Raw genomic sequence first — 14,680 nt, forward strand, 5'->3', positions numbered from 1 at the left:
CCATATTACTAATTGTAAATTTTCCTTTTAGACCCATGCCAGTCTTCCTCTGAACTTAAAAAAACCACGATATCTTTCACCTGAACTGCACTAAAATGACTCAATTTTCATTATTTTCGGTGGAATATTAAAATACCCCCTTGGCTTACAATGGGTTAATCGCTTTCCATCGAGGATTGGAAACCATATTCCTCGATTTTTATATTCCGTGCAATATTATTAGCTAAATGGAACATTTAGCCATGCCCACATATTTTTATCCAATTAATGAACCTATTTTCTACTTGACTGGCTCATTTTGAATACTAGCTGTTATTGGATTTTGTCATAAAAAAGGTTGGAGCGAAACAGGTCAAACAAATAACACGTAAGAGAGTAATCATTTCTATTGTTCAATTTTGATTTCCTGTTGAATAATTTCCATTGATTAATACATTTTTTACAAGATTGGCTGGCTTTAAGTCCCACCTTTTATTGCATTTTTTCTAAAATAAGGCTTAAACAAATAAAGTCAAAGCACGGAATGTTACGTCATTGTTACTGGTCAACAGGTATCTATGAGTATGGGGAAATTGTATCCCCTATTTTCTTTAATAATGTTAAAACTCTGTTTTCCAAGCTGTATTAAAAAGTCATGCTTTTTCTTGGATGTGTATATCTCGATCCCGATATCTATTCTTGGTCTCGTCTCTGTAAGAGGACCACTAGCTGCAATATTTCGTGATACCAGCTTTAAAACAGCGACGACTAGTTTCTGCATTAATTAGAGCCTGGGATGACAAACATATCCTCAATTCTATAATATCCTTCTCCCTAGGGTATGAAGAATGTTGCTCAATCCGCGCCATGTTGAGGGACAATGCTGCTCGGTTTCGCGAATGTTGCAAGCAACATACGACGTAAGAAATCGGTATTTTTACGGTATATTTTTAATGGTCAGACCATATATTTTAGCGAGAAGTCCGCGGTCACACTGGTCCAGCTTTGTCAACAGTACGCGCAATACAATAAAAATTATAAACTACGCATAAATTAAGAAACAATTGCCACAAACAAAGGCTACAAACTGAGCACCCAAGCAGTAGTATGTAAAGATGCTAAAGTACATCAAGAGGCAAACCAGTAAGTGGCTAGAATTGGTGAATTTCTGTCCCTCTATGCAATGACACCAATCCGCGAAAAATTTCTTTTTTTTTTTGGTTGCAGGCCGTCGTCGCAGCAGCGCCCACAACGCGGTGGCCACTGATGATGATGTGGACGTGATAGACTGTGCGGCGCAGAAGAAGCGCCATTCGCTGCGGTCCACAACCAGTTTCTGTGATGAGGTTTTTATGGAAGAGGAGGAAGGCGGAAACGGCAACGGCAACGATGGCGCATCCGATGCCGTCAGCCTGCTGAATGGCGGGGGCCCTGATGATGGTAATTAACCTGAACAATTGCTTATCACGTTTCGCACCTTTCTCTCTCAACGATTGTTTTTTGTTTTTCATTGGCAGACATATTCAAGTACAATTCCCGGCTCTCCATGAATCTGGCGGCAATTGTCAGCGAACCGAATTGTTTGAGCTATTTCATCCAGTACCTAGAGACGCGACAGGCGCTGCCCTTGATCAAGTTCTATCTAGATATAGAGAACTTTAAGAGGGCGGCTTTGAGCCAGACGGAGGGGGAGAACGAAGAGCCCGAAGCGGCTGCAACCAAAGCAGAACAAAAGCCAAACGAAGAGAAAGATGTACCTGAACTGAAGACGCTGTGTGATCTATCCATGCGGAAACCCCTCACGGACGACGAGAAGAGCCGCATATATGCGGAGACCAACAAACAGATCAAGAAACAGAAGGCCTGCAACGAGCTCTCGCTGGCGAGCATCAGCGATGCCATAGCCATCTATCAGAAGTACCTGATAGTCAATGCGAATCTGCAGGTAGAGCTGCCCATTGTTATCCTGGCGCACATATCCCTGCTTCTCTGTGGCCGGGATAAGTCGCTGCCGAACCATCCCATCCTTGCCAGCTGCTTTGATGAGGCCCGGGACTATGTCTTGGAGCAGCTGGAGCGAGAGCATGTGCAGGGCTTCCTGCAGAGCAGCTACTACTGTAACTACTGTCTGGAGCTGATCGAGGTTGAGGGCACCATTAACATCTACGATGTCCTGTACAGCGAGCTCGCTCTGTTCTACTTTACGGAGTATCTGGAGCAGCAGCAGGAGCGCGAGTGCCTGGAGTTCTGGATCACTGCCGTTAATTTCCGGAAGAGTTTCGCCAGGGATGAGGACCAGCAGGCGGCCCAGGCCGATGCCATGATCATCTACGGGAGATACTTCTCCCTGCAGTCAGAGTGCCGTCTGTGGATGTCCCAGAAGCTCCGGCTGCGCGTGGAGCAGGCCATCTGCGGCCCTGATGAGATGTGGCAGGCCTTCGATCTTGCCCTTCTCGTCACGGCCAAGTATCTGGAGCAAAAGTACTTTGCTGATTTCCTCAAGTCCCACATCTTCGACAATTATGTAAATGAACTAAAGGCGAAGCGGGGCACTCTGGTCACCGCCCAGGATGTGCCAGAGTCCAGCAACACCTCTCTGTCGGGGCTGCAGTACAAGCTGAGCCTGCGACGGGCTTCCAACGTCTCCGCCCAGCAGCGGCATCGCAAGACCATGTCCATGTCGGACTGCACGCACATCTCGCAGCACAATACCCTGCTGGCGGCGATGGATCACCAAACGAAGCCACCAGCAGCAGCTGGAAATTTGAACATCGATGCCCGGCAGCTGACGAATCCACAGCTGCTCTGGCAGCGACCAGTGGGTGCTTTGAAATTTGGTTTTGTCAACTCCCTGGGACGCTACGAGCGAGACTTTGAGGCGGTAGATGCAGTGACGCTCAAGTCACAGCCGTGGTCGCTGAGCGTCAGCGGTAGCAAGATCAAAAATGCCATGAGGAAGCTGGTCAATCTGCCAGAGGACAATGTGCAGGAGGAGATTGCCTGGCAGGTGGCTGAGATGATTGTAAAGGATGTGACTAGCATTACCCTCAAGGGTGCCTCTGGGGTGCCATAAGACTCTTTCTTCCTCGCTGAAGTTGCTTTTTATTCGAATTTTAAGAAATTATTTCTCGATTTGTATACATACAATTTTTAGGTTATAATTTATGGCGCTCAAATCAAACCATAAGTGCACAAAGGATATCTCAACAGAAGCTCTCTCTTAACCCCTTTATATTCCACTACCACTCTCTTATGTACAAAATATGTTGAACAAATGCAACTATTTATTATTAACTATTTAAATATTTATGTTAATGCTGCTGTGCGCTTTGAAAGCCTATTTTGAAACCAGAACTAGCGATAGCTCATTTTGTTATTTAAGGCGACAATCGCAGTCTTAAATATATTCAAGAAACAATAGAAGCTAATTCCTAAATCGTAATCTACCCCAAAAAGGATCGATCGATCATCGCTCTCAAACCATTTCGATTTGATTTCATTCCATTTATTTTCTTTTATCATTTTTAATATAGAATGTACTTTTTGAATATTTTTGCATACTGAAAAACGCAATGGAAAATTTATTGTTATTAATAAACTTTTTCTATAATCAAATCAGTTGTGTACAAGTTTGATGGGAATTGATTTTAGCTAAAGTAAGATATAAAGCAAGTTGTAGAGAAAAACGAATTATATATGATGCAGTCATCCGATGTTGATTCTTCAGATACGATACGATCTCCGCGGTTGCCACATATATATATATATAAAAAGATTGAGGAAAAACTAGGGATTAGTTCTGGATCGATTCAAATCTCATAGTTTTTCTGATTCAACAATTTGATGATATAATAAAGGAATGGCACATACAATATTTTGGGGAAAATGCATCGAAAATCAAACGGATGCAGACCATTTCTCTATCTCTTTGCCTTAAACTTTATTTAAACCAAGTCTTAACCTAACGAAAGTTCTTCTAGTCCTCTCCCTTTTGCCCATCCTCCACATCCTGGGGGACTGCTCCCGTTTCGCTGAACCAGCGAAGGATGCGCAACATTGTCTTCGCGGAGTACAGACAGAAAGGATATTCATTGTAGCATCGATCCGTGAAGCCGCGCAACGCCAGACCCCGACTGAAGGCGCGTCCGATCTTGGCCGGAGCCAGCTCCAGCGATGATTCCAGGTAGTCCATGAGGAGCTCAGCCTCGGGAGCAGCCGCCTCGGCGCCGGACATGAGCTGGCAGATTAGTGACTGGAGGCACTCGAAGGGATCGCGCGAGAGGATGCGCTTCCAGTCGATGGCGGGCGGTGGAGCTCGATAAGGACCCCTTCCAGAGTCCGGAGTGCCTCGAACCCCATCCAGTTCATGCCTCTGTCTGTGATATGATGGCGCCTCTCTTCTACCACGAATCCGAGTCAGGGCGGCACTGGCCTGACCCGCCAGAGCTGGGAGTCTGTTTAGATTCAAGCCAGAGCTAACCTGGCCCGCCAGCATGGTGATGCCCTGGATGGGACGTATCCTGTTCCAATCCTGTGCCAGCTGATGCATCATGTACATAGCCCCCAAGCCCATGGCAGCCAATAGTATGAATCTGCAGAGGATGATGTTGCGTCTTAGGGGGTTCCTCCTTTCACTCACAGATGTGGATCGAACCCACCTGAATCCCATGTCTGTATCCTGATGCTGGTAAAGAAGAGTCTGCTTGCGTGTCCTGTCACGACCGTTGAGCTTCGTTGTCAGCGTTCAAATGGGCAATCTCTCCGAGCTGCAGTCATGTTTAAGCTCCAAATTGGATGCCAAAAATCGATGCCAGCTGCCTACGATGCCAGGCTCCAGGCACCAGTCCCAGCTTCAGCTCCACTTTTGGCCCCTTTCGCGCAAAAACCGGAACCGCGCGAAGTTATCATCAAAACAAAGTCCATCCCACTGCTTTCCGCAATGGCGATGACATAATAGCCTCATCCAATCGAGTTGTCCAGGCTCCCCCAGCCTTCAGTCTTCAGTTTTCAGTTTTCAGCCTCAATCTCGGTTGTGGTTTTCCTTTCGTTCGGTCAGCCACCAAACGGGTTTCTATCCATTTGTGCGTTTTCTTCGCTTTTCTTGTTTTCCTTGACTTTGGTTTTGGGGCTCTGGTTTTGAAATAGTACCGGGTAGCGGCTCATGCTCATGACCATTACGGTGGGTCGGTCGGTGGGTTGTTACGTCAGTCAATCCCCTAGAAATTACTATTGAACTTTCCACACAGGCAGTGGGTCAGTTTTCGGTTCAGATCTGGGTCTATAAGGCTCCAAGGTAAAAGCTGTTTAATAATAGAGATGTTGCAAAAACAATGGGGGTCAGGAGTAGGTAGTAGTTTTCTGTAGATGGAGATTCGGGTTTTCGGATTGACGTTGTAGCGATTTGTAGGTAGTTTTTGTACAAATTCAAATTGGTTTTTATATATTTGATACTCACGAATTAAAATAGATTTTTTAGCATTGTTTTTAATCATAAATAAAATATTTCATTCTCGTTTAAAACGCAGCTTTAAAGTGGCTTAGGTATATTATATCTCCTCGCAAAATATGAGATATTGAATGCAAAATTCCTAAGAGATTTTCATAACTAGTAAAGAGCATATTCTTAGACTGTTCTGAATCAGCTAAATCTTCTTTAAGATTGAATTCAAAGAAGACGTAAAACCTGCTTTATATTCCATTTTGCACCCAGGTGATAATTTGATAGAAACTGTTACAAAAGTGGTTAAGGGGTAAAGCTGAAGACATAGCTTCGTAAGAGATTGCAAATCAGTATGAGGAACATTTAAAGCAAATATCAACTAAACTTAGCTTCCATTTCTCAGACAATCGATGAAGGATATTTTCTGAAAAACAGTACCATCATGAATCCTTCTTCAGTTCTATTGTATTCAGGGATAACTCGTAAATGGCGAACAAGAATGTATCCTTTACCCATTGATCTTCCTCTTAACTGCTCACACTACTCCCTAAACGAGTCTTTCGAAAAACTTTTCCGCCAATAAGAAAAAAAGAAAAAGCTTTTCCACAAAAAATCTATAAAAGACAGACCACGTCACGTCAGCGGATTCAGTCGATTTGGGTGAACGTCAGCCGCTGGACTCTGGGGAAGAGGAGACGCCGAAGTCGAAGCCGATTGCAGCAGAGTGGAAATTGCATAACGAGGAAAAGTGAAAGTAATCGTCGAAAGGAAAACATGTTTTATGCGGTCATCTGGATTTTCTTTGCCACCCTGGTGGCGGTGCTGTTGGGAGGAGTACGCAAGCCGAAGAGATTTCCGCCAGGACCCCGATGGTATCCGATTGTGGGTAGTGCCCTGCAGATCTCCCAGCTAAGATGTCGCCTGGGTATGTTCTGCAAGGTGATCGATGTGCTGGCCAGTCGGTATGTGAATCCCTATGGCTTCTTTGGCCTGAAGATTGGCAAGGATAAGGTGGTGATTGCCTACACAAACGATGCCATCAGCGAGATGATGACCAATGAGGATATTGATGGCAGGCCCGATGGCATCTTCTATCGCCTGCGGACCTTCAATTCGCGTCTGGGCGTCCTCCTTACCGATGGCGAGATGTGGGTGGAGCAGCGTAGATTCATTTTGCGGCACTTGAAGAACTTTGGATTTGCCAGAAGTGGCATGACGGATATTGTCCACAATGAGGCCACCTGCCTCCTGCATGACCTCCGGGCGGTGGTGCGTCGTGAGGGTGGGCATCAGGCCCGGATCCAAATGCACGATCTGACCAGCGTCTACGTCCTGAACACCTTGTGGTGCATGCTCAGTGGACAGCGCTACGACCCGGGTTCCGTGGAGATAACTGAACTGTTGGAGACCTTCTTTGAGCTCTTCAAGAACATCGACATGGTGGGTGCGCTGTTCAGTCACTTTCCGCTCCTACGATTTATTGCTCCGGACTACTCCGGCTACAATGGCTTCGTCGAGAGTCATCGTGCGCTCTACTCTTTTATGAGCAAGGAGATCGAGCTGCATCGTCGCACCTATCGGAGCTTCGATGAGCCCCGCGATCTGATGGACAGCTATCTGCGTGCTCAGGAGGCGGGCAACGACGACAAGGGAATGTTTTCGGACGAAAGCCTGCTGGCCATCTGTTTGGACATGTTCCTAGCTGGGTCGGAGACCACCAACAAGAGTCTCGGTTTCTGTTTCATGCACTTGGTCCTGCGGCCGGATATACAAGAGCGTGCCTATGCCGAGATCAAGGAGGTGGTGGGTCTGGAGCGCATACCAGAGTGGACCCGGGATCGCTCGAAGATGCCCTACTGCGAGGCCATCACCCTGGAGGCAGTGCGGATGTTCATGCTCCATACATTTGGTATTCCCCACCGTGCTGTCTGCGATACACGACTGGCGGGCTATGAGATACCCAAAGACACGATGGTCATAGCCTGCTTCCGTGGAATGCTCATCAATCCGGTGGACTTTCCCGAACCAGAGACTTTTAATCCTGAGCGATACCTGTTCGACGGTCAGCTGAAGCTTCCAGAGGCATTCAATCCTTTTGGTTTTGGCCGACATCGTTGCATGGGCGATCTTCTGGGACGCCAGAATCTGTTCATGTTCACCACCACCGTTCTGCAACACTTTAAATTGGTTTCCATCCCAGGGCAAATGCCGGAGGAGGTGCCACTGGAGGGTGCCACAGCTGCAGTGAAGCCATATGAGGTCATGTTGGTGGCCAGGACCCCAGAACAGGAATGCTGATCAATCAGCGTGGGGTTACAGAAGAAGAATTACAATTTAGAATATTATAGGTTTTCTGTTAAGATTCAGTTTTTGTTCAAACATACTTCTCATATAGGTCCTTGGCATATCATCTTTTTCTGGAAGCGTTCACTAATAAAATCTTACCACAATTATCGTAAGATGTTCTTGCATTAAGCGCACGGGTAAAGGTAATGGGGCTCGACTGTCCTTGAAATTAGTCTTGATCTAACATGTAGCACTTCCACACTCAACTCATCAATCGGCATCTAACTAACACTTCAGCTGGCTCGTCATGAACTTAGTCTTGAGTTGGTTTTAAAGTTACTGCCATATTTACATACTTATCATTCGACCGCCTTATGCCGTTAGCTAGCTTAATAATCTATATACAAAACACAATTTCATGTATACATTCTCTAATTAATATAGTTATCAATATTATTATTATAATTATTATTGTTCATTGTTGGTTGTGGTGTTTGTTTGTTTGTTTTGTAGTCTACAAAGTTTGCATTTAGTTTGGTTTTTCTCTTCTACTCAATTTCACTTCACTTCGTATAGTGATCCGATCCGATCCTCTGATCCTCTTTCAGTAAACAGAACAAAAACATTTAATACATATACGTACCTATGTAGAACAAAATAAATGAATGAAATGATTGGATCGGCTTGTACAATGTACCAAAAAACAAAGCGTACAAATTATTATTGCCTCGTAAAATTGCTAAAAATTACACAATGGATTTTGGATGCAAATGGATTTGACTTTTCTGCCTTCTTTCGGTTCTCTTCTCTCTATTCTTTTGTTAAAGCTATTTGTTATTGTTAATGGAAAACAATTGTTGCTCTTTCGACTTTCGCCTTTTACAAATATTTGTGTATATATTCCCCTTTTCTTTTTCTTTAAATTTAAATTTAAATTTGTGTTTTTCGCTTTCGATATTTCTCACTCTTGAGCCTGCCGCTAGACACTGGGCTTACATGATCTAGATGTATAGTATATTTTTATATATATATGGTGTATATAATATATGTAAAAACTATAACAATGGTTACACAAAAGCAAAGCCAGCTTCCACACACGAATTATCCTTAACTTAGCTGCATTTCAAGCATTTCTATAAAGTAAATCTGCATTTTGATTCACACGCACACACGAAAAAACTTAAGTATCTGCTGCACCATTTATGGCTATGATTTTTTAACTTTAACTAACATTTCAATTCAATTCAGCTATTCATATATATGCTCAAGGATATATATAAGCTGATTACTGACTGTTGTTGCACATCGACATTCTTTTGGTCCGTGATTCCCAACGCGCGAGAGAGGAAGAGTATAGTAATGAAAGGTGAAATAAATAAAAGCGAGTATACAGTATAGGTAGGGTACATAGGATATGTTCAGTTCCAAATGATGTTTAAGACAAGACTTATTGGGAGACTAGCAAGCGTTCGAAACTTTTGTGCAACATCAAAACCTGCGCGAAATTGACACAAAATTACATTTCAGGTTTTCTTTTTCCTTTTCCATAGAACAAAATCACGAGACGAGGCGACGGCTACACTCATTGACTATAAAAACTAATGAAATTCCCTAAACATTTTGCAGCGATTTACGATTTGATTCCGTCGTCTCGTATTAATCTCCCTTTTTAAACTTTCCGAAGCACAAATGTGGGCAACTGTTGGGCACAGCAGCAGGCCACAATATAAAGAATGCCAAAGAAGAAGTTCAGCTTGGCCGTCTGCCGCGGCACCAGATGCATCGTCTGCTCGTTTCGGAACCGCTTCTCGATCTTAAAGGCCTGCGGGAGTGTGACAAGTGGCAGCAGGAACCACAGGGAGTACTTCAGGCCAAAGATGAAGAACAGAGAGTAGGGTGTAAAAAGCAGCATGGCGTAGAGCACATGCGACGCAGTGCGTCCAATGAGTATGGCCAGGGTGACAATGCCCGCTTTGCAATCGCTCTCCGCATCGCGCGTATTGTTGCTGTGGAGGATGGCTTCCGTGTTGAGGGCCAGCGGTATGGCATAGCCCATTGTTGTCCAATCGACATGACCCGTTTGTGACATGAATGCGAATAGCACCGAGATGGGCCCAAACAAGATCAGGATGACCAGATCGCCCAGGGCAATGTATTTGAAACCAATGCCACCTGTATACAGAAAGCTCGATGACAGACCACCAAAGTAGATCAGTGCCAGGTGCTCCATTTTGGCCGGACTGAGTACGGCGAGCAGCACGAAGCCCCCGCAGCCGGCCATGTATAAGATGGCGCCCAGCGAAACCACCTGAGAATGAGAAAAACAGAACATGTTTATAATCCATTAATTTAACAGCAATTAATATCGAGCCGATCCGATCGCTTGCTTACCTCATCCTTGGTGAGTATGTGATCGACCAGCGTGCGATCGTCAGCCTTCTGCTTGTCAATACCTTTGATGAAATCGAAATAGGTGTTAACCACATTACCGGCACAGTGGACCGTGACCGCGGTGAAGGCAGTGAGGAAGAAGGTGAGCAACGAGAATTCCGCAGCCCACTGGGAGCGATAGGCCAACGCGGAGCCCAGCAGCGTGGGTACTAAACTGGCAGACAGCGACCAAGGACGCAGAGCCAGCAGATATGTTTTAAATTTCATAAAAGTACCCGAATTGGCCATCATCGTGGATGTCGTGGGTGCTGTTGACGCTTTCCCGTTCGTTGCTGTTGCAGAGGCAGTGCCATTTGGCTGATGACGGCGTTCCTGCAGCAGCTGCGTTGCGTCCGGTACCAGGCTTTCGTTTCTACTTGTTGCCATTGCAAGCTCCAAACTATAACTGGCGGGGAAATCTATCTATCTGTTCATTCGCTAGAACACACAAACTATTCTGCGTTTGTTTGACCTTCCACCGTGGGGTGTGGAGTGGGGTGGTATTGTTTATAAAAGCATAAATAATTCAGCGAAATATCTTGTGTTGTTGCTTCTTTTGCCGGCACATGGGCAGCTCTGCTGCGGCTACAAATACGGCGGATTTCTACCTGGTCTGTGTATATGCCCGCCTAAGTGTGTGCGTGTTCTGCGCGTACTTTCTCAATAATCGCTAATATTGTATACACAGCAACTTGCGAGTGTGCGTTTGGTGTGTGTGGCGGCAGGGAGCTGGGGATGAATACGATACGGACTGGGGGTGGGGGCGCCTCCACAGCAGCAGCAGTGTCCCAACCACAAAATTTCACCGAGCAGCTCCAATTTTGCAGGCTTCGGTTCTGCGTGCTTTTCACGTCCTGCGCCGATGTCTTCCGGGCTGTAGGGCCAAGCAGGGACACTCTGTGTGTAGTGGTAGCGCCTGCTTTGATTGATTGATTTATGTATAATTGAATTTCACTCTTGCTCTGCTCTTTTTTTTCCCATTTATTTTAATCAAACAAATCAACTGTCACGTCAGCGCTAAACGAAATAAGGTCATACCTTTTTCTTATTTAGTGTGTTACGCCGGAGCCCTGCGCAACGATCTGCCAGCCCTGGTCATCAGCTGTTTTTCTGAACTGTTTATTATACTAAAATGACTATAGGGTATATTATATTTGTTGTGAAAATGGATGTGTGTAACGTCCAGAAGGAATCATTTCCGACCCAATAAAGTGTATATAGCCGAGGCGATTGAGCCCTGTCTGTTTGTCCGTCCCTATGAGCGCCTAGTGCTCAAAGACTATAAGAGCTAGAGAAACGATATTTTGTATCCAGACTTCTGTGATATGTCACTGTTATGAGTGTATTTCAAAACCCCGCCCCGCCCACTTTCGCCCCCACAAAGGATGCAAATATGTGGCATCCACAATATTGAAAATACGAGAAAACTAAAAACGCACAATAATAAAGAATGACCGATAGCCGAATCTGGATCCGATCGCACCATTATTATAGCCATAAGGAACAAATCAATTTACAGTAGCTACGCAGCGCCTGACGTTACGTTCAGACACGTTTTCTGTCTCTCCCGCACGCACTTTTTATCGCACAATGTAGCCATACTGACTATGTACATACATACATATGTATCGGGTATAAATGTAGAGTTGCGGTCGCAGCAGCAACTCACAACGCTCCCCCTCGTTAATTTTTCGGCCAGAGAAGAAAAATGGATTATAATATTCACAAAATCTGTCGCGTTTGCCTGGAGGAGGGCACCCCAGGACCGCTGACGTCCATCTACAGCACAGACTTTGCCATGATGCCCTCTGTGATGCTGATGCAGTGCGCCAAGATACGAGTATGAGTACCAATTAGAGTAAAGTAAATGTTTGTTTATGTTTATGTTTTTCTTGATAGGTCTATAAGACAGATGCTTTGCCGTCGGTTATATGCAATAATTGCATCTACCGTCTGGGTGTAGCTTTCCACTTTAAGCAGCAATGCGAAAACAGCGATCTGAGATTGCGTCAATATTTGGGTGTACTAGAGTCCTGGCGTCAGGATGCAGCCACCAACACGGACTTTGTAGAGAAACCCATAGCCCCGAGTCATATACTGATCTCCAGTGATGAGGAGGAGCCAGCGGAAACTAAGACGTGCAAACGGCGCTCGCGCTATCAGCGCAAGCCGCCCGAACAGCACAAGAAACGCGGACCAAAACCCCTGCCCAAGATGCCACACACCTGCTACGAGTGTCACAAGAGCTTCAAGTGCATTGCCCAGCTTACCCAGCACATACGAACGCACACGGGAGAGAAACCGTATCAGTGCGGCTATTGCATCCAGCGCTTTGCCCAGAAGTACAATCTGAAGGTGCACGAACGTACCCACACGGGCGACAAACCCTTCCAATGCGAGATTTGCTCCAAACAGTTTTCAGCGTTGGGCAACTTTCAAGCGCATCAAAAGATCCACATCGGTGTGAGGGATCAGATCTGCTCGCTGTGCCAGAAGGGCTTCTATACGGCCGGTGATCTGTCCAAGCACATGATAACTCACACTGGCATCAAGAATCATCATTGCGATGTTTGTGGCAAAGCCTTCAGTCGGCGACGTGATATGCGATCACACAAACTGAAGCTCCATCCTTTGGAGTCCAGCACGGTCCACGATATTGTGGATGATGATGATGATGAGGCCATAGACACGGATCCCGTGGGTCTGGATACCCTTGACGATGATCATGCCCACTTCAAGTGTCCCGACTGTGATAAAGCCTTCGATACTGCCGACAGTCTTAGCTTGCACTTCCGCACCCATGCAGTGAACAACAACCTCCTGAATCTACCCTTGCCGCCTGCTCCACCCATGTCTCATCACTACCATCACCATCATCCGGCAGGGAGTGCACCGTCCTCGGCAGCCATGCATCATCACGATGCACTGCATCATCTGGGTCCACCAAATGCAGCCACACAAATGGGAATGGCCGCCATGGCTCACATGTTAGCACCACCGCCGCCGCCACCACCCACGCCCAGTGAGGGACGCTACTCAATGCTCCATCACACGGCGGCCCAAAGGTTGCACTACTAAATGGACGGCTTGGGGGTTTTAGATAATATGGAACACTTTTATTTATGTACTTTAATATAAAATGGAATATTTGAATGTTTGCTTTGTATCTTTACAATAAATATGTGTAGAATTTGGCAAGCACAGCTTCTATAAGATCATTACGATTACTAATGTCAATGGAAAGATCGTATTCTATTCGTTATACCGACTTAAATGCAAAAAACTAAACACACTAAAAACTTCCTTATACGTATACGTATACTGGTACATAAAATTGTCATTACTGTAGGTATATATAAAACTTATATATTGATTTGTGTCGTAAAAATTGTCATATATGTCAATATTGATTGGTTTGTTTGGTATTGGTATGCATCGTTGGTATTGGCTCCTGATCTGATCTCCAGTTTATAAAGTGTATACTATAGTAAAAGAAGCTCCTCCAAAATAAGAGTCATCATAAAATATTGCTTTGAACAACGGCCTGTATGGGCGTGTCTATGTTGTGGTCCTCTACTTTAGCTTCTCCCTGAGCCACTCTTCGGTTAGTTCGTCCAGTTCTCTTATTTCGTAGACGCGTGTGAGATCCACCTCGCGCTGTAGAGCGCTCTTTGTGCAGGCATACATCATCTGCAGTTCAATCTGAAATCCCATTTCAATGGCGATGCTTTGTACATTCTGAAGGCGCACATACCTGGCTGTCCCTTGGTGTATAGAATATGAAGCACATCGGATATGATATACGCTGATCATCGTGCACCATTTTGTATGTATAGATAATATAGCGCGGCTGATGGCCTGGAAGTGTGTCCTGCAGCTCATCCACGGATATATCATCAATAAATTCATCCAGCACCACAGATTGCTTCTCTCTATCGACTTTCACTATTTTGGGCAGCGAAGGGGAAATAGAGAAAGAGACCATCAATCAATCACATCCCCACTTAATTTGTTGGGGACACGCATAGGCCCCGGTCCTATATGACTATACGTTTAGCCATGACATGGACATTTTTAGCTTACATATCAAAGCCGCATTGTTTTTACTTTTACTGAAGCGAAACTTTTTCAGTTCCTCCAGCACTTCGATGCTGATATCGCATATTTTGTTATCACCCTGTGGAGCAAACATATCATATTAATTATAGATGCATAGAAACAGAAAACACCGGACCGGACCTTATCTTACAAAAGCAATCACCGAACCACAAAACACGCCCACAGGGCCATTAGTCATGCTTCTGGTAATTGATGTTCGACTTGGCCAAATCACTTACCATTGCTATAGTTAAATGGGGACTGTGGAAAACGCTCTCCTCTGGGAACTTCTTTGGCAGGTCTTGAGGAGGATTTCTCGCTTTAAACACTCAAAGTATCACTGGCCTGGCCTTTTGTTTGGTTTTTTTTTTGTTTTTGCTGTCTTGCTAAGGATGTTAATATTGATATATCGATATTTATTTGAAACATCGACCATTAGTATCGATA

The 14,680-nt window shown here is 45.0% G+C and overlaps 6 protein-coding genes across 6 annotated transcripts; 3 read left to right on the top strand and 3 right to left on the bottom strand.

Annotated features, from left to right (window-relative positions):
* Window positions 1-954: 954 nt before the first annotated feature.
* Window positions 955-3,594, top strand: LOC108161311 (A-kinase anchor protein 10, mitochondrial). The gene is made up of 3 exons (XM_033392916.1): window positions 955-1,122; window positions 1,207-1,419; window positions 1,497-3,594. The coding sequence occupies exons 1-3, from the start codon at window positions 1,095-1,097 to the stop codon at window positions 3,050-3,052; spliced, it is 1,797 nt and encodes a 598-aa protein (XP_033248807.1). The 5' UTR covers window positions 955-1,094; the 3' UTR covers window positions 3,053-3,594.
* A 73-nt stretch (window positions 3,595-3,667) lies between these two features.
* On the bottom strand, window positions 3,668-5,938 carry LOC108162973. Its single transcript, XM_017297973.2, has 2 exons — window positions 4,638-5,938; window positions 3,668-4,571 (listed from the first exon to the last, which is right to left on the bottom strand). The coding sequence occupies exons 1-2, from the start codon at window positions 4,646-4,648 to the stop codon at window positions 3,956-3,958; spliced, it is 627 nt and encodes a 208-aa protein (XP_017153462.1). The 5' UTR covers window positions 4,649-5,938; the 3' UTR covers window positions 3,668-3,955.
* Window positions 5,939-6,187: 249 nt separating this feature from the next.
* On the top strand, window positions 6,188-7,738 carry LOC117188691 (probable cytochrome P450 303a1). The gene has a single exon (XM_033392917.1). The coding sequence runs from the start codon at window positions 6,194-6,196 to the stop codon at window positions 7,715-7,717; it is 1,524 nt and encodes a 507-aa protein (XP_033248808.1). The 5' UTR covers window positions 6,188-6,193; the 3' UTR covers window positions 7,718-7,738.
* A 499-nt stretch (window positions 7,739-8,237) lies between these two features.
* Window positions 8,238-11,167, bottom strand: LOC108162972 (ubiA prenyltransferase domain-containing protein 1 homolog). Its single transcript, XM_017297970.2, has 2 exons — window positions 10,097-11,167; window positions 8,238-10,013 (listed from the first exon to the last, which is right to left on the bottom strand). Exons 1-2 carry the CDS (start codon window positions 10,520-10,522, stop codon window positions 9,375-9,377), a joined length of 1,065 nt encoding a protein of 354 aa, XP_017153459.1. The 5' UTR covers window positions 10,523-11,167; the 3' UTR covers window positions 8,238-9,374.
* A 585-nt stretch (window positions 11,168-11,752) lies between these two features.
* LOC108161891 (zinc finger protein 1) lies at window positions 11,753-13,353 on the top strand. Its single transcript, XM_017296286.2, has 2 exons — window positions 11,753-11,975; window positions 12,035-13,353. Exons 1-2 carry the CDS (start codon window positions 11,844-11,846, stop codon window positions 13,211-13,213), a joined length of 1,311 nt encoding a protein of 436 aa, XP_017151775.1. The 5' UTR covers window positions 11,753-11,843; the 3' UTR covers window positions 13,214-13,353.
* On the bottom strand, window positions 13,230-14,599 carry LOC108161897 (glia maturation factor beta). The gene is made up of 4 exons (XM_017296291.2): window positions 14,473-14,599; window positions 14,219-14,312; window positions 13,890-14,080; window positions 13,230-13,837 (listed from the first exon to the last, which is right to left on the bottom strand). The coding sequence occupies exons 1-4, from the start codon at window positions 14,473-14,475 to the stop codon at window positions 13,709-13,711; spliced, it is 417 nt and encodes a 138-aa protein (XP_017151780.1). The 5' UTR covers window positions 14,476-14,599; the 3' UTR covers window positions 13,230-13,708.
* Between the last annotated feature and the right edge of the window lie 81 nt (window positions 14,600-14,680).

This window comes from Drosophila miranda, chromosome 4, assembly GCF_003369915.1.
Source record: "Drosophila miranda strain MSH22 chromosome 4, D.miranda_PacBio2.1, whole genome shotgun sequence".
NCBI classification, from domain to species: domain Eukaryota; kingdom Metazoa; phylum Arthropoda; class Insecta; order Diptera; family Drosophilidae; genus Drosophila; species Drosophila miranda.

Excerpts from the sequence above, each read along its gene's own strand:
- LOC108161311 (XM_033392916.1), top strand. The coding sequence starts at position 1,095 with ATGCTAAAGTACATCAAGAGGCAAACCA. Across the intron at positions 1,123-1,206 it reads GTACATCAAGAGGCAAACCA|GCCGTCGTCGCAGCAGCGCC; the intron begins GTAAGTGGCTAG and ends TTTTGGTTGCAG. Across the intron at positions 1,420-1,496 it reads TGGCGGGGGCCCTGATGATG|ACATATTCAAGTACAATTCC; the intron begins GTAATTAACCTG and ends TTTCATTGGCAG.
- LOC108161897 (XM_017296291.2), bottom strand. Across the intron at positions 14,081-14,218 it reads AAACAATGCGGCTTTGATAT|TGAAAGTCGATAGAGAGAAG; the intron begins GTAAGCTAAAAA and ends TGCCCAAAATAG. Across the intron at positions 13,838-13,889 it reads ATACACCAAGGGACAGCCAG|ATTGAACTGCAGATGATGTA; the intron begins GTATGTGCGCCT and ends ATGGGATTTCAG.
- LOC108161891 (XM_017296286.2), top strand. The coding sequence starts at position 11,844 with ATGGATTATAATATTCACAAAATCTGTCGCGTTTGCCTGGAGGAGGGC. Across the intron at positions 11,976-12,034 it reads TGCAGTGCGCCAAGATACGA|GTCTATAAGACAGATGCTTT; the intron begins GTATGAGTACCA and ends TTTTCTTGATAG.
- LOC117188691 (XM_033392917.1), top strand. The coding sequence starts at position 6,194 with ATGTTTTATGCGGTCATCTGGATTTTCTTTGCCACCCTGGTGGCGGTG.
- LOC108162972 (XM_017297970.2), bottom strand. The coding sequence starts at position 10,522 with ATGGCAACAAGTAGAAACGAAAGCCTGGTACCGGACGCAACGCAGCTG. Across the intron at positions 10,014-10,096 it reads ACATACTCACCAAGGATGAG|GTGGTTTCGCTGGGCGCCAT; the intron begins GTAAGCAAGCGA and ends TCTCATTCTCAG.